Source organism: Hordeum vulgare, chromosome 4H (genome assembly GCF_904849725.1).
Source record: "Hordeum vulgare subsp. vulgare chromosome 4H, MorexV3_pseudomolecules_assembly, whole genome shotgun sequence".
Classification (NCBI taxonomy): domain Eukaryota; kingdom Viridiplantae; phylum Streptophyta; class Magnoliopsida; order Poales; family Poaceae; genus Hordeum; species Hordeum vulgare.
This window is the reverse complement of record NC_058521.1, coordinates 254655930-254680476: the sequence shown is the minus strand read 5'-3', so window position 1 is coordinate 254680476 and position 24547 is coordinate 254655930. Positions and strand designations below refer to the sequence as shown.

Sequence of the window (24547 nt, the reverse complement as noted above, 5' to 3'; positions counted from 1 at the left end):
CCGCGGCAAGAAACTCACTCAGGGTCCAAGAGCTGGCAGGATTGGCTCGCTGGCGTTGACAACGTAGGGTAACATGTGGAGAGGCAAATCGCGCAGAGTTCCGCAGCGGCGAGGCGTAATGCGATGGGCTGGCTGCTGGGGATGGATGGCTTGGGGGAGCTGGCCCATCAGCATCACGGCCCGGGGGAGTGGGCCGCTGAAGAATGCGCCTGGGCTCATGGGCCGCGCAGGGGGTTAGGCCTACAGCGGGTTCGTCGTTGGAGTCCACGGGGGAGAGGGCGCGACAACTTGAATTTTCGGCGCACGATACTGCGTCTCCGGGGTGGGGCTAGGGTGCAGTTCTGCCGGGTCCACAGCAGCAACGGCCACAAGAGCTGACACGGTCAAAGCACCGCTTTGTCCCGATAGCGGATCAGCCTCGGTGGCGATGAGGGGCTCCACCAGAGATGTATCGGGGACCTCGCTAGCGCAGGACAGGCCGTCCCTGATCCCCGGACGCCTGAGGATTGGCCGATGGTGGCTCAGCGCAGGCATGACTGTCCCCCTACGCGCACGGCGAAACACGAGACTGGGTCTCAGCGGGCCCGGCAACAGGAGCGGTGTGGGCTTGCGCCAATGAGCAAGATCCAGCTGGCGAGTTGGCAGGTACCATCGCGATGGAGGGGGACTCGGCCGGCCTAGGATCCACCGCGGCTGCAACCTTTGCCAACGCGGCCTGAATCCTTGCGCGCTTTTTCTTTCCCCCTCGCTTTCCTGTTTTGGCTCTGCGACGATGAAGGTGGGTCCCATCCTGAGTGGGGCAGGCATCCATGCATCTGCCAGAGGAGCGTACGAGCGATGACGCCAGCTCGACAGCGGATGCGCGGGACGGCTCCGACCAGCCGGGGTCGACAACATCACCGTCGACGCGCATGCGGCCATTGGAGTGAGTCCATCCACACGAGTCAATCGCCATGCCGTCGGCACGTCCCTTGGGAGCAGCAGCCGGGCGGCGGCGCTTCCGACCACGACGGCGTGGGTGGCCGTGTCCGGGCCGGGGTCCATGGCGCCGTTGTCGTTCCCGCACAAGTTGTCACCGTTGTTGGCGGCACCCACAGTCGTAGGGGGGAGGGCCTTAGCCTTGGCGAGCCGAATGGAGATGGGGTACTCAAGGGTGCGGACGACGGGGGGCAGGCCATTGTGGGCGGCCGGAACTTGCTCAACAACCTCCAGGATGGCCGTCCGGCGGATGGTGGCCGGGTCACGCACGCGCCCGGACAGGTGGAAAGTGGCGAGGTTGGCGCGGGGTCGCGTGTCCGGGTGCAGCCACTCGATCCAGTAGCCAGCCCCAAGAATGTGCTCGGCGGTGGCCAGATGCCAAGCATGCGTCGGGACGCCATGGAGCTCCAGCAGCACGGAGTATGCAAAGCTTCCAGCGGTGGCATGGGCGAGCTTGCACCATGGTCGGAGCAACAGAGTGAAGTTGGCTCCGTTGAGGAGGTGGTCTCCAGTCATCCTGTCCATGATCTGCCGCGAGGAGAAGATGAGAAAATCCTCAGGGGCATGCGTGTGCACGGTGAAGTCGCGGGGCTTGAGGTCGAACATGGAGTGCAGGGTTGCCTCCACCTCCGCCGCGGAGACAGACGGCCTGGTGCCAGTAATGGTGGCCACCATGCCGCACGCCGGCACCAGTTCCGCCTCCTCCATCTCGACGGAGCGGGAGATGGTGACACGCACCGGCGAGGCGGGCGGCGTCGGGGGCGGAGGTGGGGGCGAAGCAGTGCGCAGCAGCGCAACACGAGGGCTCTAGGGGACCCGCAGGGTCCGGTGCGCAGGGCAGCCGGAGGGGCCGCGCGACGTTCTCCAAGCAGCAGCGTCTCGCAGCCGCTGGACTCATGCCCGGAGATGAGGCAGCGACGGAAACGCACCTGATTAGTGCAGTCCCGCACCCGGTGTCGAGGGTCGAGGCAGCGGAAGCAGAGCCCGGCGACTTCCTCAGGCGAGGGGGTGCGACGGCGACGCGAAGGGCTGGGAGCTACTGCGCGACAGTCGCGGTGGCGGCAGTTCTTGAGTCGTGGCTCTTGGAAACCCTCAGCATCCAGCACAGGAACCCCGTTGGCGTGATGCACTTCCGAACGTGGCCCCAGGCGAGCCGCAGCGGAGATACGGGCGGCATGCGCCGACGGGTGGCATGGCAGCAGAGCTGTGGACACAGGGGCGAGACAGGGCGCGACTGGCGAGGCGCTACGCGGGGCCGGCGGTGTGCTGACGACGTCGTGGAAGGACCGCGTGCCGCAGGACTCGCCCGCATACCCGCTCCAGCGGATGTGGCCGTCGGGGCTGGAGCCGCCAGAGAAGGAGCCGGCGGAGGGCATGGCGGGGAAGCTCGCAAGAGAGTGGGGGTCGATGAGGTTTCGACGGTGGCGGCACTGGCGTGGAGCTAGGCTAGGCGGGGAGCGGGGCGGAGGAGGTCCGGCTCTCATTGAATCGGCATGACAAGATGGCATTGGCGTCCGTCTCCATGTTGCACCGACGACATCGACGACCACGGGCTTCAAAGAAAGGAAAAGGTAATAACAAGATTAGGGAGGTGAATGTTGGAACTAATCTTGTTATTAGTGCTAGATCTATATTATTTAGTCATGCATGTAGTCTTGTTCATTCACTAAGTTGCGGCAGTGTATTCACACAAGATGAGATCATGTGTGTGCATGCAAGCTAGTAGTGGGTCAGCTTAGTTAGTTGATTTAGTCACGTATGGAGTTTGTCAGCTAGTCATGCTGGCTGTTGAGTGGACGATGGCAAGCACCGAACGTGTGTGTGTGTGTAATTAGGGATTAGCTAGTGCATGGGTTAGCTGGTTAGGTCTGCATGTGTGCGTGGTGGCCAGTCTTGTGCATCTTGGAGAGATTCCAAGGGCGCATGGTCTTGGCATAAGTTTAGGATCAGGAGATGTGTGAGTTGCTGCTATCTTGTACTGTCTATTTAAGTCGAGAAAAGGAATGAGTGAAGGCCGTGAGGGCTAGATGAAACATGTAGTGCGTATGTTCTCACCGGAAGCATGAGGCAAAGAATTTTCTCCTTGGTGAATTGTGTGTACGTGTGTGTGAGTTCTTGTGCTCTTGAGAGAGAAGGGAGAGAAACTCAAGAGAGAGTTGAGAGGAGAGGAGAAGCAGCGCTGCGATGGAGGTGGCACCAACAGGGAGTACCACAATTCTCATTATTAAGAAAGGAATGTGCAGAATAAATTAACAGAGAATCGAACCATCCACATATATGCAACATGGACAAACTTATCATATATGACCAAATAAACTATAATTAGATAATTCCGAATATCCAACTCATAAAGCATCAAATTTGCGTAGAAAATTTGGAGCATCCAGCTCAAAAATATAAATAAGAAATACAGAAGTACTAAACCTATCGTTGGTAAGTGCAACCAAAATGCCAGTGATATGACTTACCCAAGAACTTTAGTATCCAGAGGCAGAGCATCTACATGGATGGAAACATATTACACTGTGGATCAATGAAATTAGGAAGAAAATTCAATTTGGAATATAGTACGGAAGGCAACATTAAGTGAGAATAAACGCTCATCTCCACCAATTTTTCTAAGCTTCAAGCAGGGCAAGGATCTCAGATTATACCAGCATAAACTCCTGTACGTTGGTAAAAGACAGTTTCTGTAACTAATAAGCCTCCTCTTTTCAGGTACACTGTAAGTTTGCCTCCATAATAAATCAGGATCCAAACTATGGCACCAGAGGGCCACAACACTACATTTTCTTCCTGCGTCTGAATCTAATCAAACGAGCTAAAAATATACTGCTGACACTCAATGGTAAATCGTATGCCTATACCTTCACTGCATATTCAATATTTCTATACAGTACTAAACTAAACATCTTGACAAGTACCACTTCTCTTTTGATCTCTGTCACAAACAAAAACAACTTCGTCAAATGATTCGCAAAAAAAAAACAAAAAAAAAACAAAAAATATCCCACTATCAGTAATAAATACCTGAAGCAATCCCACATTTGGGTGCAATCATGGATGATTTTTAAACCCCTCACAGATTGCTGAAATATGTACAAGGGATGCCTCACGCCCGCTGGGCCACACCACCACCCACTATAGCAGCATCTGATGTTCGTCTTGAGATCTGTACAATAGTTTCATATTCGAACTCCATTTGCATAACACGCAGCTAATATGAGTTGATGATGTTAAGTAACCACAGTGTGCGCTGACGCACAGTGCATCAGGTTTTGCGCAGCCTCGTTACTCATCATAACATGGCACATGTACCTCGGTCAAGTGTGTCCATCTCATTCTAACACATAAATATTCTGGATCATTTTTATTTCTGTATATCTCTATTTGAACAGGCTAAATAATTTTTCAAATGTGTATGGTTATTTGGTTACTCGTGATTCTGAGTGCAACATGACATATCTAGTGGCATCTGAACCAACTAGCTCATGTTTGCGATTGGCTTTTATATATTGCTATCCAAGGTTGTTCAGACCAGCCAATAGCAATAGCAAATAGCTGGCATGTGTATCATTGCATGAGAAAAATGTCCGGCATGTCTGTTGTGCAATGAACGTACCGTATACCATGTCAGCTATCACAGCTTTAGTTAGCAATAACTACAGAAGGATGTAGTTTGCCATTCCTTCCTGTAAAACCACCAGAGATTACTCTCATAGCACATACCCGAATCTCAGGATTGAACAGATGGTGGATGAAGACAGCCCACCAGGGATAGCACATATTGTCCTTTACGCCAACAGTGTGTGTATTATTATAGATATGCCTAATATGGATGAATTGCATATTTCAAGCCATACAACCCTTCTTTTACATAGTTCATGTAATCGATGTCTTTCTAAACATACAGCCTCGAAAGTATACTTCAGGTGAAACAACTATACATTGCATGGTAACATCATTCTACACAAGTAAAAAACAATTGTAACACAATATTCCACCAAAACATGACCATAAAAGAAATAGCAGGTGCCGTAAAATTGTTGGAGAAAGATGGTTAACATGATGTCATGTAGATATGGAACATATCAGTGTACACAAACAATTGTGCATACAAAAGCAAAGATTTACTTTGACATGAAAGATAGAGCTTACACTTCAAATGTTCGGGTATCTGCATCAGACTGTATACTTGAAGACTTGGTAGCCAATGAAGAGGTGCTTGTGGTATCACAAATATTGACTGCTGATGCTAAAACAGTATCACAACGTGATATTGAATCACTGTTCACATTATCATCAGAAAGAAGAAACTTTGGTCGGTCAACTGGTTCACCACATCTGTCATCACTCCTGTTAACATCAAAAGCAGGGCAGCCGATTGGTTTTCTATCACTATTGTAGCTGATTAGCTTGGAGACATCATTACAGCTAGGTTTCCAAGAAGATGAAGATAACCGATCATGTACAGCTATGGTCTGTGTCACATCAAGGGCAGGCTCATTCAGTTTCATGGAAACAACTACATTTGTATTCTGTAAAATCAATCCTGAGGTGTGTGTTCGACCTGTTGAGCTATGCATTAATTGCATGCCTGATGATCCAAGGCTTCCAATTATTCCAGATCTGTCAGGGCTTTTGACTACTGTGTCTCCCGATTTACTAGAATGGCTGTTTTCTGCAGACAAACAACCATTTAGTATCAACTGCTTTGATCCTCTCTCTTCAGGAAGACTACTAATAGTTTCCGCAGCATTAGCAGACATAGCTTCTAAAGCACGATGGAGGCGTTTTGATGGTGGCAAAGCAGCTTCCACATCCAATGTTAAACCCCTTGATTGGTACTCTTTATTCTTCCAGACAGAGTTACCATCCCCTGGCAGGACAGGCATGTTTAATATGGATGACTGAGCAGCGGAAGAAGCATTGCCGATATGCATAACAGAGTGCTCAGCAGGTGCAACAAACCCTGATATATTATTAGGAACATCAATCTGCCCAACTGTCTTTGGTGAAGCCACTGACAGAGGCCTTCCCATTCGAACCCTTGCTCTTTTGACCAACGGCAAGTGGTCATCTCTGTCTAACTTATTAAATTCATTCTTTGAATTTGGAGAGTCTGTGAGTCTTCCACTCAACTCAACCTGGAATTCCTCGTCCTTATTGGGTGTCATACAATCTGTAGCATGAGGGATCCAATTTCTATTTGGCTTCCTTTTTCTCTTGAAAATTACTGTTGATTTCATGGGAAAAGTTGATGCACCATTTGATTTTAATTCTATCGCTGAAGCTCCATTTTGAGATGCTTCGCTGTCACAGGTATTATCTACCTTAGCAGTAGAATACAATTTTTTATTGCAGTCACTAGCCCCAGGAGTTCCAGGTTGATTGAAGGTACCTACACTTGAATGCACACAAACCTCATCCAGCATAGAAAGGGGGGCTGAGTTTGCCTTGTCATGCTCTCGGTATTTAAGAATAGTCAAATCTTCCTTATTGTCATCAGAAACCAAATCAACAGAAGCCAAGCTGGTTTCACCCAAAAGCTTACAAGACCCCTGAACTTTTCTGTTTTCAACACTCAATGAACTCCTCAACATCCGCAAAGTTGGAGCCCTACTCCGTGTGTAGCAGTTCTGAGGGTGTGCATCCCTTAGTTTTTTTTTCGAAAATGAACTAGCAGACAAAGCGATATTCCTCATCTCGTCAAGCATGGATATGTTTTCAGTAGGCCCGTCAGGAGCAGAATTTACAACGCATCGCTCACTCCCAGTTAAAGTGACAGAAGGCGCATCAGCAGTGACCAAGTTGCGACCTCTTGCTGTGACTGAATGGTCTTCTAATTTTTTATCACTACACATGTTAGAGCTCTTAGCTAGACCTTTAGTATCCAATCTGCTATTACTATCACCAAGATTTTCTTCACCTGGTTTCACTTCATCGGCAGTCAGATCAGGCTTGTTACTATCTTCCTTCAAAGAATCGTAAACATCAATTATCTCGTCAACTGCTCCTACAAAATCAGCCCCTTTGCCATGTCGCTTAGCAAGTAGAGACCTCCTTTTCTCCTCAGTGAACGCCTCCAGTTCTGCATAGTTGCAGAAAGCACTACAGTAGAAAGAACGAGCGGTCAGACATGAAAAGAGAAAACAGGTGGCATGTCTTAGTTATGGTAATTCAGTTCCCTAACACATGTTCTCTGCGCACCTTGCCCTGCTGGGTCAAAATTCAATGCAAAAGGACCCCCTCATAATTGTTATATGTGACAAACAGTATTGTCCTAAATAGTAAGCTTTAAGTAAAGACTTGGTATGTTACTGAAGCTACCTTCAGTACTGCATTTCCCATTTAAGTAACTGTGCTGCAATTAAACCCATTAAGGGGGTAAGACTGTGCAAGCAGTGGGCTATGCCAAGTGGCACTCCTGGTTAGCTGAGGTGAGGAAATGATTTTTTATGGAGACGAGTTTTTTTTGTTATTATTTTTAGATGGAGGTGAGGAAAGGTTTGTTTTTTTAGATGGACGTGAGCATTTTTTTTCTTTTTTTTGAGATGAAGGGAGGACCTACGTGGGCAGCGGAAACTGATGGATAAGTCTCTGTACTAAGGTCCTTGTGGGGCTGCAGCACATGGTCCTTGTGGCTGTTAGAGCATGGTTAATAGTATAGCCAACTGCTGGCTATAAGCATCCTTATAGCTCATCTTATAGCTGGCTTGTATAATAGTTAGCTGTAAAAGAGTACTACTTTTATCATATATGGTCCACCTTTCATTCTCACAAAGCACCTAGGAGCACGTGCTAGAGCCGGCTCTTCACGAAGAGTCCGCTTCCCTTCTCTCTCCTCTTCTCTCTCATCCAACTCAGCAAAAATATAGTATTTTAATCCTTACAGCCTGCTGACTGTACCTTATTGTACTTGCTCTTAGGATAGCATCCTTGACCACCAAGGACTGGCAGTTAAGATAGCATCTTAGCAGCCTCTTAGACTAGCATCTTAGCATATGCTTGGCTGGCTAGCAGCCTATAAATATGTATCCCCAACCCCTCAGGTTGGCATGGCATTGTGTGAGAAATAAACCAACGAAAATCGTCCGATCTCTTCCAGTGTCATCCACAACTATCAATGCTCAGGCTGAAACGGCTAACAAGTGGTATCAGAGACAATGTTTCTTGTAGCCTGAGCATCTCCTGCTCACCTCTCTCCACGGGAGCTGAGCAGCCCCAGCCGGTAGCAGAAGTTGCTCCGACTGCCCCTGGTTACCTCCCTCCCTCCGGACTGTCGAGCAGCAGCTCGTCAGAAGCAGCTTCTTCTCCACGCAACAGCCCCCCAGCGGCGAGCCATGTCTGCAGACCAGCACACGGCTACCTCGAGCACACGGCGTAGGCAGGAGGCCGAGCGCGCCGTGGCAGAGGAGCGTGAGCGAGTGGTTGCAACAGCCGCTGCTGCGGCAGCAAGGGCATCGAGGCTAGGGCGTCGAGGCTGGCAGCGGCGGAACTGGCAGCAGCCAGAGCGGAGATAGAAGCAGCCAATGCGGAGGTAGAAGCAGCAGCAAAGGACCGGTCTACGACTTCACCGTTGGCGTGTCGTTGTTGATGTTGGGAGGGAGAAGGCTGGCAGGGACGGTGGGCTTGGAAGAGAGCTCCATGAGGAGCGGGAATAACCACGGCTCGGCCTCAGGGCAGCTGCGGTAGACGGGGAGCCCATCTCCCAGAAGCAGTTGGCATAGGACACGCCGGACTCGTTGGGCAGAATGCAGCAGCAACCCACTCGGTCTTGCGGTGGCGATAGGAGGGGGTGGACAGTAGGACGCGAGTGAGTTTGATTTGTTTTTTTAAACGGTGTGCAACACCAGGGGTAAAATGGTCTTTTCACATAGCACTTAACACCGTTAGAGGCAAAATTGGACGGAAGCGTCCATAACGAACAAAAGTTACATTTGGTGTCAAATAGGGAAGAAATAATTGTTTTAGGCCAAACAGGGAAAGCAGAATTTAAGGAAGGGACAAATAAGGAATTATTCTACTCCTAAAGGTCGAGGAGCGGGTTCTTCCCTTGGCTTGTACACCATTGTATCATTGGTTGTCGAAAACTCCATAGGATAACTTCAACTGAACATGTTGTTAGTGCAACTTTCTCAGACACCAAACCCAAACCTTCAATGCTCAATATAACTCCAATGTTTCAAGAGATTGTCCTAAATGTGTAGTTTGATTTCTCTTACCCATGGCATATAATTTTTCCATGGTGTCAAATAGGGAAGAAATACTTTTTTAGGCCAAACAGGGAAGCACATTTTAAGAAAGGGACAAATAAGGAATTATTCTACTCCTAGAGGTCGAGGAGCGGGTTCTTCCCTTGGCTTGTACACCACTGTATTATTAGTTGTTGAGAACTCCATATGACAACTTCAACTGAACAGGTTGGAAGTTAGACTTTCTCAGATACCAAACTAAGAGCCTGCTCGGCAATAGCCTAGCTCCCCCAAATCTTTAAATCCGCGCTCCGCTCGCTAACTCGCGCTCCGGCAGAGCTTTCCCGATCAATGAAACCTGTTCGGCGGCAAAACTCTTGACTCCCATCGGTAATTCGGCTTTTCGTGTAAAAAAGCTGGCCCAAGAAAAATTATGGAGCAGAAACATACAAGCGGGAGAGACAAATCGCACCAACCGGTATGTATTTCACTTATCGGTGGCAGGTTGCTGTAATTTTGACGAACTCCATCATTTCCAGGATCTGCGGAGCTCGGTTTTAGTTGCTCCAGAAAATTGAAACGCAGCCAGCTCCGCTCCGTGCTTGGGACTCTGCGGAGCTACAGAGTTTGGCGCTGCTCTGCCCGCTCGCTGAGAGGAGTTGGGAGCAGAGAGCTACCGAACAGGTCCTAACAGAGAGAACTGCCAGAAACTAACTGTGTTTTTCTCAATGCGCATTATAACTCCAACTTTTTCAAGAGATTGGCCTGAATGTGTAGTTTGATTTCTCTTACCCATGGCATATAATTTTTCCAGTTAAATGGATTGTCCAGAGTTAACAACCTTAAGTCTTGTCCTATTTCTTAGTTCAACAAATATATACTTCCTCTGTCTAAATGTCGTTGATCTAGTACAAAATCTATACTAATTTATTACTAAATCTGCGACACTTATTTTGGGACGGAGGGAGTAGTTACGTAAGAACATTGCATAGCTCACGTGCAAATTACAGAAAGAATAACAGGTTTTGACAGCCAGGTGTTAATCCATGCTAACCATCCTGAGAGTATCTACTGATCTGCAACTTATAGCTGGATAAACAACTTTATTCACTCAGAGAAGTAAAGCGGTGCGCAAATAGTAAGTAGGCACTGACATAATAACCCAAGAACACATACTTAGAAAGGCATACAGCATTTTTTTACCATAACAAGTAGTTCATATATAACCAATTGTCCAATCATAAAGACAAAGCAGATGAGCCAAAGAAAAACTTCAACGCAGATTAAACAGATGGTGTTAGGTAGATACAAGCAGCTTCTGAATTCCATACAAAAATGAACAGTTTCGTTCAAAATAAAACTTACATCTGTTTAGTTCCATAGAAGTAGACCAGACGCTTATTTTTAACAGAAGGTAGACCCCACTGCTCTGGTTCACTTATCTGCAAAGCATGCAAACAGCAAATTCAAATAAAATAAACTGGAACACAGAAAAAATAATTTATATGAAATTTTCTCCCTCCCAGAAACAGTCTAACATCAGCAAAGGAGCAAATTAGCACATTCTGCAGTTAACTTCATACCTCCTTGGTAAATACAGCCACACAGTGATCGAGGAAGTATGCAGGACAGTGAAAAAAGGCGCTAAGTGGCAACAAAATGCCTACGCTTAATCATGCTGGGCGTTCGCTTAGGCGAGATAAGCGCTACACAATGGCAAGACACACAATTAGCGCCTAGGGCTTTCCTTATCTTTGGTGCAGGATGTCTATGTAACAGTTTTGTGTTCTAACGAACATATAGAATAAAGAAGAGTTAGTAACAGCATCTACAGCCGGGGCCCTCATATCGTCTCCAAATGTCCAGGCAGCCTGCCCAGTCACTGCCCGGACAGCAAATTGCCACCCAACCGGACCTCACATAGTCAGCCCAAACATTCGGGCTTACCGGCACTCCACAAACCAATTACCGGCACTCCACAAACCAATCTCATATCTAGAGCGAACATGTGGGGCGAATATGTGCCGTACCGGACACGCCCACACGCGTCCACCACATCGGATCCGGCCTACAATGGCCACCCGTTCCTCACCCTGTCCCCACCAATACCCCACCCTGTCCCCACCAATACCCCACCCAGACCAAACCCTAGTCAAAGTCCTCGCTCTTCTTGACCGCTCCGTCTCCACTGCCCGTTGCCTCCCCTCCCCTCCCCATCCCCTTCACCATGGCCGACTCCAGCAACAAACCCGTCCGAATCGACTAGACGGCGCTCGTCAAGAAGGATTCCAGCTCGTCTGCTTTGGACAACGTGGAGCTTGCGCTCCGCATTGCCCTCTGTCGGTCACGAGTGGACAGCAGCAGGAGCTCGAGCTCCGCGGCCTCCCCGATGGCCTGGAGAGGCGGATGCGGCTCCGCGTCGGCCCGCCATCGCGTGTCGCGGTTCACACCTTCCCGCGATCAAGTAGTTGGGCAACCGGTGGTGTCCGACACCTCCAATCCATGCTCCTCACAGATGGAGTTGGGTGCTTATCCCCGCATCACCGAGCCCGCGGTTGCCCAAGTCTGAGCGTGTGCCTATCGCCACGCAAGGCACATGACGGCACAGGCCACCTCCAACCGGTTTGGCTGTGTGTCCTATATATCCGCGTCGGAGCCATTTTAGCCCGCCACCGACGATGACGAGATCCTCTGCAGCGTCATCCGCCGGTCCTTCACCTCGGCAAAGACTGGCGCCGCAAAAATGCGACAGCACTCTGTATCAGGATTGTGGAGTTCGAACGCCTCGCAAGGCAGAAAGCGGCCGCCACGAAGAAAGCCGCCCGGCTCGCGATGGTTAAGCTCGTGTCGCCCGGCATCTGGCCAGGATCCGCTCCTCCGACAGCGGAACCACCAATGACGACGACGACGACGCCGCCGCCGTCGCCGCCACCAATCCGGTCGTCGACGCCTATGCCGATGACTAGCCATCACTTCGGAGGCCCCAAAAGGGAAGCTGCCGGCAAGGAAGTGGTAAATTCTGGCGGCCTCCTCCCCCGCAAGTATCTATCTGTCTAGTTTATCTATGGCTTATTGTATTTAGGTGACGAACATTTTGTGTCCGTTTGTACCTATGTGATGATGAAACTTGTTATCCCCATGTATATGTTTGCTATTGCTATGTTCAAATTGCATCTATGTAAATGTTGACCATGTTGCATGAGAAGCTTTTGCAAGCGAACACCACTTCTGTCAGGGTAGGCTGTAGTCTTGTCCCCCTTCAAACTGGTCACTGTGGCAACCCTTCCCGCCTTGTTTTCGAGGGAAGAGGATCGGGGCCAATATAAGAGAGGACAAGTTGTTGATACGTCTCCGTCGTATCTACTTTTCCGAACTCTTTTGCCCTTATTTTGGACTCTAATTTGCATGATTTGAATAAAACTAACCCGGACTGACGCAGTTTTCAGCAGAATTATCATGGTATTATTTTTGTGCAGAAATAAAAGTTCTCGAAATGTCCTGAAAATTTACGGAGATTTTTTCTGAAATAAAAGAAAAATATCTGCGCAAAGATCCACCGAAGGGGGCGTGCCTGTGGGCCACAAGCCCACAGGCCGCGGCAACCCCCTATGGCCGCGCCGTGAGGGCTTGTGGGCCCCACGTGGCACCACAGCCCGCAAAGTCAGCTCTATATCTTCCGTCTCGTCTGAAAAAAACAAGAGAGAAGGTTTCATCGCGTTTTGCGATACGGAGGCACCGCCACATCTTGTTCTTCATCTGGAGAGTAGATCTAGAGTCCGTTTCGGGCTCCGAAGAGGGGAAATCATCGCCATCGTCATCATCAACCTTTCACCATCGACAATTTAATGACGATCTTCATCGTTCGTGAGTAATGTCATCGTAGACTTGCTGGACGGTGATGATTTGGATGAGATCTATCATGTAATCAAATTAGTTCTTGACAAGGATTGATCCCTAGTATCCACTATGTTTTAGATTGATGTTGCTACTACTTGGCTATGCTTAATACTTGTCACTAGTGTTAGGAAACCAACTTATGTTTATTGAAGGCCCAAGGGGCATATATATATTACACAAGACTTGAGGTACAAGGAAAGTAAACATAGACTAATAAGGACTCCTAGACTAATACTAGTAGACTAATAAGGACTCCTAGACTAATACTAATACTTTCTAAACCCCCCCCCCCTCAAATGCAAAGCGTGTGCAATAGCATTGCATTTGAAGAAGTGTAATACTAAAAACAATGATAATCCAAATCCGCATCTTGAGAGTGTCGTCGGAGCATGAAGAGTCTTCAAAACTTGTCGAGTCGCCGAAGGAGAGAATGAAGAGATGGCACATCAGAGGTAGACACCGCATCACATGAAGATACAACATAAGTATCAAGAGAAGATGGGTTGTCAAAAGAAGATGGCACATTAAGAGAATAAAGCATTGCGCAGAGAATCATAGTCCACGACAACCGTCGGCAAAAGAAGCTCGGCGGATAAGGCACGATGGACGTAGATCGACAATGCAAAAGAAGTCCAGAAAATCCTATAGAAAACAACAAGGGCAAAAAGGCCACAAAAGTTGCATAGAAAGGATCAGGACCAAAGAAAAGGCTGACGGACAAAGCTACGGTGGACTCGCATGGCATGAGAAAACACAAAATATTAACGGATTTGGTGGACGCAGCGGAAAACAAGGAAAACTAGAAAACACACACTAGATTAGAGATGATGGCAGCGGAAGAGAAAAAAAAATGTATCATGGCGGCGAAGGCCAATTCCAACCAGAGTGTGCGTGAGACGGTCCTGACTGTGTAGAAGGTGGTTGCTCAGTGCGGGAAGCCTGAGTCACAATACCAGCAGTACCCGTCAAGGAAAAACCTGAAGCAGCGAGCAGTCGCTTAAGTCTCAGAATATCCTGCTCAGTCAAAGCGATGGCTGAAGCAGTCGAGATAGATGACGAAGTCTCTGTAGATGATGATTGCGCCTGACGCAAGTGGTTCTTCTTCGTGTAGTAGTGGGACTCAATATGACTATCATTGTTGCAGTAGTCACAATGTGGACGGGGGCGACCTGAGCCTCCAGAGGGAGTGGGCAACGGCGGCGGAGCACTCGAGCGAGAAGTGGTCGGTGCAGCAGGTGGCGTAGAAGTAGCCCGCGCAGCGAGCACCGAGGGAACCTCCAGCAAACCAGCACCACGTAAGCGAGTCTCCTCAGCACGAATCTCAGAAAGCGCCTCCATGAGCGAAATGCGGCCACGAGCAAACAACTGAGCACGCCGGGGCTCAAACTCCTTACGGAGCCGAGAAAGGAACTCATAGACGCGATGAAACTCCAAGTTGGCCTGGACAGCCTGGCAACAGGGCAAGTACGACAACCAGCAGTGCGAAAAGAATCTAGCTGGCGCCAGATAGCAGAACTCTGTGCGTAGAAGTCATCAACAGTAGAGTCACCCTGCGGAAGATCATGCTCCTGACGAATCACAGATAGGTATAAGGCGTCACCAGAGGGCTTATAGCGCTGACGAAGGCGGGTCCACATCTCAGATGCAGTCGGAAGGCCCAGAAACTCAGAAGCAAACTGAGGCAGAACACTAGCAATGAGAACGGCTGCAGCACGAGCATCGTCATCCAGCCACTGGGTGTAAACAGTCAGAGCAGCACGATACACCTTAAGAGCCTCCTCATAAGCCACGACCTTCACATCATAAGCATGCACAGCGACGTCATCAGCAAGCTTAGCCGCATCCTTTGCAGCCTGAGGAGCATCCGCAGCAAGAGCCGGTGGGGTCGGAACCGGACATGACGTACAGCAGACCTCGCCAGAAAGAGAACCCCATAGGCGAAGGCCACGCATGTGAATGCGCATGAAGCCAGTGAACTCGGTGTAGTTAGTGCCATCAAAGATCACCGAACAACGAGGAACAGCAATGTAGCCCGATACGGATGATGAAGACATTTTTTTTTACTCTTTTTTTTAGTCAACGACCCGCGTCAGACAGCAGGACTCGATCTGGCGATGGGGGAGCCGCCTCGATCTGGGAGAGCAAGGAGACAGCAGGTCCGCGTCGCTGCCGGTGGGGCAAGCCGCGAAGGGGGAGAGGACGCGCACGAGTGGGGCGGGTGGTAGAGCCTCCTGGCGGCGTGATGAGAGCGGGCGGGCGGTAGCGGCTCCTGGCGGCCTGAAGCTGGTCGAGACCTCGTGAGACGGGAATCCTCGATCTGGCGAGTGAATCGACGGCGGGAGCTGGACCCCTGGAGGAGCGAGCTGACGAGCGGCTGGACGGGAGGAGGTGCTGCGGGAGACCGAGCGAGGCGCCCTGGCGAGCGCGGCTGGCTGGAGCGGTAGGAGCCGATGCGGGAGAACGAGCGAGGCGCCCTGGCGAGCGCGGCTGGCTGGAGCGGCAGATCAAGCAGAGGCGGAGCGAGGCGCCCTGGCGAGCTGTTGGCTGGAGCGGGAGATCGAGCAGAGGCAGCAAGATCGGTAGGAGCAGCGAGACGAACAGCGGTTGGTGGAGAAGGATCGGAGCACGAGTTGCGCGTGCAGAAAAAAATAACCTAAGGCTCTAATACCATGTTAGGAAAGCAACTTATGTTTATTGAAGGCCCAAGGGGCATATATATATTACACAAGACTTGAGGTGCAAGGAAAGTAAACATAGACTAATAAAGACTCCTAGACTAATACTAGTAGACTAATAACTAGGATCCGAGTGCCACGATTCCAGATCTGAACCTATTATGTTGTCGCCAATATATGTGTGTTTTAGAACATATCTTGCAAGTTGTAGTCACCTACTATGTGTTATGACCCGGCAACCCCGGAGTGACAATAGCCGGAACCACTCCCGAAGATGATCATAGTATGAGGAGTTCATGTATTCACCGCGTGTTAATGCCTTGGTCCGGTTCTTTATTAAAAGGAGAACCTTAATATCCCGTAGTTTCCATTAGGACCCCGCTACCACGGGAGGGATGGACAATAGATGTCATGCAAGTTTTTTCCCTAAGCATGTATGACTACATACGGAATACATGCCTACATTAGATTGACGAACGGGAGCTAGTTACATATCTCTCCGTGTTATAGCTGTTACATGATGAATCACATCCGTCATACTCATCCATCACCGATCCACAGCCTACGAGTCTTTTACTACTGGTTCTCGCTGCGTTACTTTGCCTAGGCTTGTCCCTTGCTACAAAAAGGATTGGACCACTCTGTTGCTACTGCTGTCACTTTGCTGCTGCTACTGTTATTCCTTGCTACTTCTCTGTTACTTGTTGCAAGACTTTTCTGGAGCCGTAGCCGGGGAAGCATTCTTCTCAAGAATAATCCCCCGTCAACGTGCTTTTTACTGGCGCCTTTGATACAACAGTTAGGAATTATCTGTCGTCAACATATCGTTTCTGGCACCGTTGCTATCATAATACCTTGCTACTGATACTTTGCTTGCAGACACTAATCTTTCAGGTGTGGTTGAATATGACACATTCAGCTGCTAATACTTGAGAATATTTTTTCGTTTCCCGTCGTGCGAACCAACAAATTTGGGTTGAATACTCTACCCTCGAAAACTGTTGCGATCCCATACGCTTGTGGGACATCAGCTGCCACCGTAGAGGGGATAGAATCGAAGCGCTAGCAAAGAACCCATCTTGTACTCTCTCTCACGCTCAAGCAATCAAGACAAGCAGGAGTAGGGTTTTACACCACGAGGTGGCCTGAACTTGGGTAAACCGTCGTGTCCATTGTTCACCTTCCTTAGCTCGAGTACACCGGAGCGTCGCCGTGAGGTCGCGGAGTGGCGTAGGGCGGAAGAACCTGCGCACCCCAGAGTTCGAATCTTTTGGGTCTCCGGAGCCCCGATTCCGACATTTGGCACGCCAGGTAGGGATGCGCAGCGGTTCTCCAGCTCCCTCTCGACTCTAGCTCCGCCAATCCGATGGCTGATGCCCGTCGTGTGCGTGCCGAGCGCCGGGCAGCTCGGGTCGCCTAGACCGCATCGGCTGTCCACAACAACGTTGGTCGCCGCCACTCCGTCGGCAAAGCGGCTGGCACCGCCACCGACCCAGTCGGCCACGAGCAGCAGGACTCCTCCTTCCACCCATCCACGCAGCAGGACGGCCGACAGCCACGGCTTCCTCCTCCCACGCCCGCCTTGAGCATGTGAACGCACAAGCCGCACTACTCATGGCGCGCGAGCTTCGCTGCCGCCCGGCGAACGCCGGCTACGACGCCTGGATGGGCCGCATCACCGAGCTCGTCACGACCGTTGAAGAAGCCCCGACACCTTCCCACTCACTTCCTCCTCCGTCCCACGCTGGGGACGTGGCGCACAGAGCCCCTCCGCCGCCTCCCCTACGCGATGACCAAGTCGAGCCCCAGCGAGACGCGCGCCAAATCAACCGGCACAATGGAGCCCCTCCACGGGCTCAGGATGAGGCCAGCTGTCGGGTCGTCTACCGCACACCGCCTAATGCGCGTGTGATCCTCGAGCAACAGCGCCAGTGCCAAGATCAGATCGTACAGGATGTCGCAGCGGCCGGGCACCAAAAACGAGTCGCCCTCGCGCGGCGTCCCTCGAGCAGAATGGGCTACAGGGCATTCACTCGCGACTGCGCCGAGTGGTTTGGCGCGTCAAGTTCAAGCCTGAGCTGCCCCCGTGCTTTGATGGCGTCCCAGACCCCACGGAGTTCCTCCAACTCTACACGCTAAGCATTGAGGCGGCGGGCGGTGACGACAAGGTCATGGCGAACTGGTTCCCATGGCCCTCAAGGATGGTGCCCCCTTTCCGTCAACGACCTGCGGCGCGTGAAGCAGCGCCCGGGGAAGACCCTACGCAACTACATCCAAAGCTTCAGCCATGTGCGCAAAAAGATCCCGCGGCTTCGGACGAAGCCATCATCATGGCGTTATCCAACGGCGTTACAGATATCCGCATGTGCGAGAAGCTTGCCATCAACGACAGCTTGAGCACGGCCCTGGAGTTGTTCAACATCGCCGACAAGTGCGCCAAGGTCGAAGAAGGACGCATGTTCATCCACCACAACCCAGATGTCGCGCCCGATGATGACAAGGCGAAGGGCAAGGAGGTCAAGCGCAAGGGCCATGCGGTGCTCGCAGCGGAGCCTGAGCAGAAGCGCGGACACAACCTTGATGTGCCCGAGAACACTCATCCGCTCTGCGCCTATCACAATGTGCGCACCCACAACACCGAAGACTACCAAGAGCTCAGGTCTCTCCGCGACGAGTGCGTCGGTCGGTGCACCGACCGCAAGGACCACGGCACTGACCGCGGTGGTGGCAGGTGGGACAGCCGCAATGGCAACCCTCGCCACGCCTGACGCGAGCGGCCTCGCGAGGATGAATAGCGCGATCACCCTTGCGAGGACGCCTGGTGCGAGCAGCCTCGCGAGGCGCACCCTCGGGACAAGAATGCCCTTCCACCGTTGCCGCCACCGCCCAAGGGGAATGATAACAATCAGCGCGGCGAGGAGGCCACCCACCAAGCTGCAGCTGGACTGATTTGGAGTACGCGCGAGCACGCAGGACTGCGTCTGCGCCGGCCTTCTGGATCACGCGCGCGAACGTTGTAGATGGCCCAACCGCCATAGTGGGCAATGACAGCAAGAGCATGAGATCGATCCAGAAGAGGTCGATCGAAGATAGATGACCGAAAAAAAAATCGATCATGAAGCGAGTTGCGGCGCCAGAGGGGGCCTAAACCTAGGCTCTCATACCATGTTAGGAAAGCAACTTATCTTTATTGAAGGCCCAAGGGGCATATATATATATTACACAAAACTCGAGGTGCAAGGAAAATAAACATAGACTAATAGGACTCCTAGACCAATACTAATACTCCTTAACAGTCACACCATTGCCGTCGCACACCGCGGCCTCGCCAGGTTCCTCGTCGCCACTACAGGAGAAGTTCCCAAGCAACGCGCCTACGTTGCTTTCCACGGCTTACGCTAGGACGTCACGAGACACTTCGGGGATATGACATATCACCTCGTCAAAGTTGAAGTTAGGCTCGCAAAGGAGGTGGCTGAAGATGAGGGTCGCCGCCACGGAGAAGAGGATTGGGCATTCGTCCTTCAAGATGCCGTCCACCTTTCGGGTCGCGCCCTCGAGCTCCCCTACAAGCTTGGATGAAAGCTCGATATAGTTGGCCCTGGGGACTGCTAGAGGGCGTCACCACGATGGAGCCGTTGTGCGATCCGACAAGGCCGCTTGGCACGAGTCCCCACTCATTGAAGGTGGGCATACTAGCGACCACCTCGGCCTTGTCATCATAGTAGTACAGCGGAGACACAGCCTCAGGAGGATCCTCTAGGTCAAGGTTGAGCAGGGCCGTCAAGGCCCCTTTCAGCTCGTCGGACGTCAGGCCGGCGGCGTGTAGCCTCATCACGTCCCCTTCACCGATGTACTCCCACACGGGCCGCGAACGCGCCTGGAGCAGTGCGACGCAATGCCCCAGGAATTCCTTGACGATCATCGTCCCCGTCAGTTGGGCGTCCCCGTGGGTGGCGATCCTCTCCAGTACAGGCGCCGCCCTCGGATCGGTCAGCTTCTTGTGGCTCCACCTGGGACAGCTCCGGCCGGGTCGTCGAGGCCATAAAGAGGGGGTTGACTTGGCGCGCGTCCATGAAGACCCGGAGGTGCCGATAGCCCTTATAACCTTTTTCCCGGCCTTCAAGTGGATGGTCTCGCCCTTGACGTCGATCAAGGAGACACGCGCGAAACGTTGGTCCTGGGCGGTGAACCGCAGGCTGAAGAACTGGCGGAAGAGCGCCACCGAGGGCCTCACTCCCACAAAAGCCTCATAGTAGAAGGCGAAGATGGCCAGGAGGAGGATGGAGTTAGACTAAAGATGCAGGGCCTGGATTCTGTAATGGGAGAGGATGGCGTAGAAGAATTGAGAAAACGCAGGACCAACCCGACGTAAACGCTGTGGAGGAAGAAGAGGCAGGCGGACTCCCCCAGGCCGCTACGTGCCATCGAGCCAGGCCAGATCCCCGTCGCCCGGCACTCGTTCTGGGCGCCGGCGACCATCAGGAGCACCGGACCCAAGTCTTCATCCTTAGCGATGGAGGAATGCTGGAGAGCTGGCCCGACAGCGGGAGGGTTTGCGGCCAGTGTCGCGGTCTTCGCCTTCTTGCCGACCGGCGCCATCAGCGCGAGGTGGTCGCGAATGGGGCAGAGAAGCTGCCTCACCTGAGATTGGATCGGGATGAGACGCGTGCAAAGAAGGGGGTGCAGCGAGATGAATGCGAGGCAAGGAAGAGCAATGATGCCCCACGCCGCACGCAGGCTTTATGTCGGCTCAGGCGATTGCCGAGGCGTTGTGGGAAGTAGGGTGCCCCACGCCCCGTCGTGCGCCACGCGACGCGTCTGACCCGCAGGCGATTAGGGCACGCACCATGTCGCCCTCCAGCTGGCGGAAGTGTGCCTGTGGACCAGACGGGGCACATGCCATGGGCCCAGCATGGTCCATCTTTGGACTTCGCGAGCGCGGCCCTCGCGAGGCGCGTGCCAGCAAGCGTCACCAGGAATCACGCGAAGCCCCCTCGCGAGGGCGCCTTCCGAGGAGGTCCTCGAGACCCTCTCGGGACGGACTAATCAAGGGTGGCTCGGCAGGGTCGCACGGTCCTGCGTCGTGGCGTGGGTGACGCGCGCCGCGCCAAGCGGCGCCAAGAGGCGTGCCAGCAGGCACGGATGAGGAGGCTTTCCTCTTTTGTGCTAAGGGAGCAGGGCCACCGCTAGTTCCCAAAGCAATCCCTAAAAGTTTCCCATTCGGTGCAAGAAGACCAAGACGGGAGGATCGCCAAAGGGGGGGTCATCACCGAGCCCACCAACGCGTCATGACAGGAAGCTTTTGCAGACGAAGACCACTTTTGCCAGGGTAGGCTGCAGTCATGTCCCCCTTCAAACTGGTCGTTGTGGCAACCCTTCCCGCCCTGTTTTCAAGCGAAGAAGATCGGGGCCAGTATAAGAGAGGACCGGTTGCCACCGTAGAGGGGATGGAACCAAAGCGCTAGCAAGAACCCAACTTGTACTCTCTCACACGTTCAAGTAATCGAGACAAGCACAAGTAGGGTTTTACACTGCGAGGTGGCCCGAACCTAGGTAAACCGCCGTGTCCACTATTGTCCTTCCTTAGCTGGAGTACACCGGAATGTCACCGTGAGGTCGCGGAGTGGAGTAGGGCGGGAGAACCTGCGCACCACAGAGTGCGAACCTCTTGGGTCCTCGAAGCCCCAATTCCGACAGTCACTATCCTCGAACGCATCTGGACGCGTCCGCGGACATATAGGGTGCCAAATTGGGCAAGCATCTCAGCAAACGAATAGCTTCACCAAGTATGCATCATACTGAGTGTGGTACTACCATTAGAAATTTTAACTTTTGAGAATACTTGTGCAGCAATGTAACCATTGAAAACAACATTGAGAAGGAAATTTGTTTAGTCATGTAAACATTAGCCAATGATGATAATCAAATGCGGAAGGTTTATGAAGTGAATTGCCAACATAAAACACCCATATACAATTTGATTTTTTATAGCTATAAGACAAACCATTTAACAAAAATAACATATGCATCACGCACTTATTACAGCTCAGTGAATTCATTAACTGAACAAGAACTTTGGACAAGATTATGTCCCAAAAAAAAAATATTGAAGATAACCAAAACCAATATTCCTGGACAAAGGTAAATAAGTAGGGATTAATGCAATGAGCAAAAAAATTCAAGGGCCAACATAAGGTTGGGTCATAGTTTAAGTATTTCTCCCTGTCTCCGAAGATCCATTAATGCTAAACAAGCAATTAAAAGTTCGCATTTAACATGCCAAAATGAACCCGTAATTTGTTCACAAATCACAGGGAACCTTGCACCAGTGTAAACAAGGTGGTCCCAGGGCCAACATAAGGTCGGGTCATAGTTAAGTTATTTAGCCCTGTCTTGAATATCCATTAATGCTAAGCAAGCAATTAAAATTTGCATTTATCATGCCAAAGTGAAATCATAATTTGCTCACAAATCACAGAGGACCTCGCACCAGTGTAAACAAGTACTCCCTTTAACTTTCTGTAAGATGTTTTTAGAGTCCAAGACAGTGTCAAAAAACGGCTTATATTAAGTTAGAGAGGGAGTAAGCCCTAACAGCAAAAAGCCCAAAACACTAATAATGAAATTGGAACCGATGCATCTAATAAACTTAACAAATCACAATGAATAAAGAGGACATTATGTATCTAACAAACTTTGAACAGCAGACCCAGGGATGTATATATATCCAAAGTCCAAACGGAGTTAAGACATGTCACTCAGGCTATGGTTGGTAACGAAGTATTGCAAAAAACATAGTATTACAAAACTACACTATTTTAGCATGTATGCACAAGATACCATGGTTTTGGCAGAACAGGGTATTTTGAAGTATCTAGAATATTGTGACATGTTTGGTGAGTGTGTGTATGTATCAACGTACGTTAGCTAGCTAGTCGTTAGATAGAAGTTGCAAACACGCATTTCAAACACATGTATTCCTAGTTTGTGCTTGATCGTTTGCAAGTACTTGGCCAACGGCGATACACATGGGTTCCAGCGAGCGCGTCACGGTGGAGCGCATGGGGCACGTCGTGCCGTTATTCATGTTGGCCGCAGTCCCAAGCAGTGCGTGCAGGATGAGCAGCGGCCAGCACGGTAGCGGCATGGCGGTGGCTGTAGTGGCAGCACAACACACATACGTCACTGCTTTGACCTGCAACAGCACACAACTAGGAGTGTGCAGGGAACATCTGAGCTTGGACAATAGTGCACTGGGGTTTTCATGGAGCAGCCAGTAGCGCGACTATGGCGTGAGTTGGCCAGCGGGGCAACTAGCTGCACGGGGGTATGGGGCGTAGAAGCAGAGAAGGAGGAGCGCAAGCAGTGGTACAATGGACACCGTTTTTCTCTCCGTCGTCTCTCAGCTTATCCATGACTGCCCATGGAGAAGATTGGAACAACAGGCGGCGGCGGACCATGAGAGCCAGGAAGACGATATGAACGTCGTTTTCTTCGCTCGCTCAGTTTTAGAAAAAGAGGTCTGAGGTTCTTTTTTATATACAGAGGAAATACCACGGTTTCGGCATTACTGCAATACTGAAATCACAGTTTTTTGTGGCAACCAAACAGCTCATTGCGAATAAAACTATGATAATAGAAAAAAAAAAACTGCAGCATTTTTAGAATACTTAGAAAATACTTCACTACCAAACTGGGCCTCAAATCCTACCTGGTTCCCAGTTCCTTTACACTCTAAATTACCAGCAACGCGAAGTATTATCAAAAAGAAACCAGCAGCTACAAAAAGAAGGAGGAAAACAGGAAATGAAACTAGTTAAGGCCGCTAATTACACCAGCCAAACACATGTAAAACTGAAAAAAAAACAATGGTTTTAAGGAACTACAGTATTCATTGCCCATCCATGAAAATACTTTGGTTATCAATTACTACCGTTTTCTATAAACTTTGCTGCCAAACTAGGCCAGCGATAAAACATAGGAATATCACCTAATCTCAAAAGCTCGGGAAAATGAAACAAGAAACAGCTTTTCCGACTCAAAGATCCATTTTTCCGTATCCTAAACCGTGTGCATACCAAATCTCACTGGTAAGCGGCAAGCCGGCAAGAAAAAGCACAGAACTAGAACGGGTTAACAGCTAAAACAATCAAATCGGGGCAAGAGGCCATCGAAGAACCTAAGATTTGGCCAAAATGGCAGCCCCCACAAGGTGCGACTTCCACCCTGGAACGAAACCCTAAGCAAGCTAACCCCAGAGTTCCCAAGCCACAGGCTACCCGAGCGACTGTGTAGGAGGCTACAGATGAGAAAAAAGCCCAAACTCACCATGGCTGGCCATGCGGGGAAGCCCTTCATCTTGGCGAGCACCAGGTCGCCGGCCTTCCACTGCGCTGCGGCCGCCGCCGCTGCGGCAGCCGCGGATGCGCCGCGCTTCCTCCTCACTGGCGCCATCTCTCTCCCAGCAACCAGCTAGCCGCAGCGCCGCCACCGCCCAACCAGCGACCAAAACTCAAGAACCGCCTCCGGGGCGGTGGTTAGCACACGAGGCTGTGTACCGGCAGCAGCAGGCCGCAGCTCGTGCCGGAGGCAGCAGGGCGCCCGGTTGTCGTCCTCCCCCTCCTCTTCCCTTCAGCTTCAACGGCGGCGGCAGGCGGCGGCGAGGGGAAGAGGAATTTTACTTACAGTATATTCATTATTCTCTTCTTCTCTTTCATACTACTAGTTTTATGAGATCTTTTGTGTTTTGAGCTGTTGAGTAGAGAAGTACGGTGGGAGTGGGTAGGAGGCCAAACGGGC

At 51.0% G+C, this 24547-nt stretch overlaps 1 protein-coding gene across 1 annotated transcript in view; it reads right to left on the bottom strand.

Moving 5' to 3' along the window:
• The window catches only part of LOC123448478 (protein HUA2-LIKE 2-like), a 38001-nt gene extending 13494 nt beyond the window's left edge, over window positions 1-24507 (bottom strand). Inside the window, 3 exon segments of the mRNA XM_045125394.1 lie at window positions 5137-7089; window positions 10539-10615; window positions 24077-24507. Coding sequence (XP_044981329.1) covers window positions 5137-7089; window positions 10539-10615; window positions 24077-24202 — 2156 coding nt within the window. The 5' untranslated portion in view covers window positions 24203-24507.
• Window positions 24508-24547: the final 40 nt, after the last annotated feature.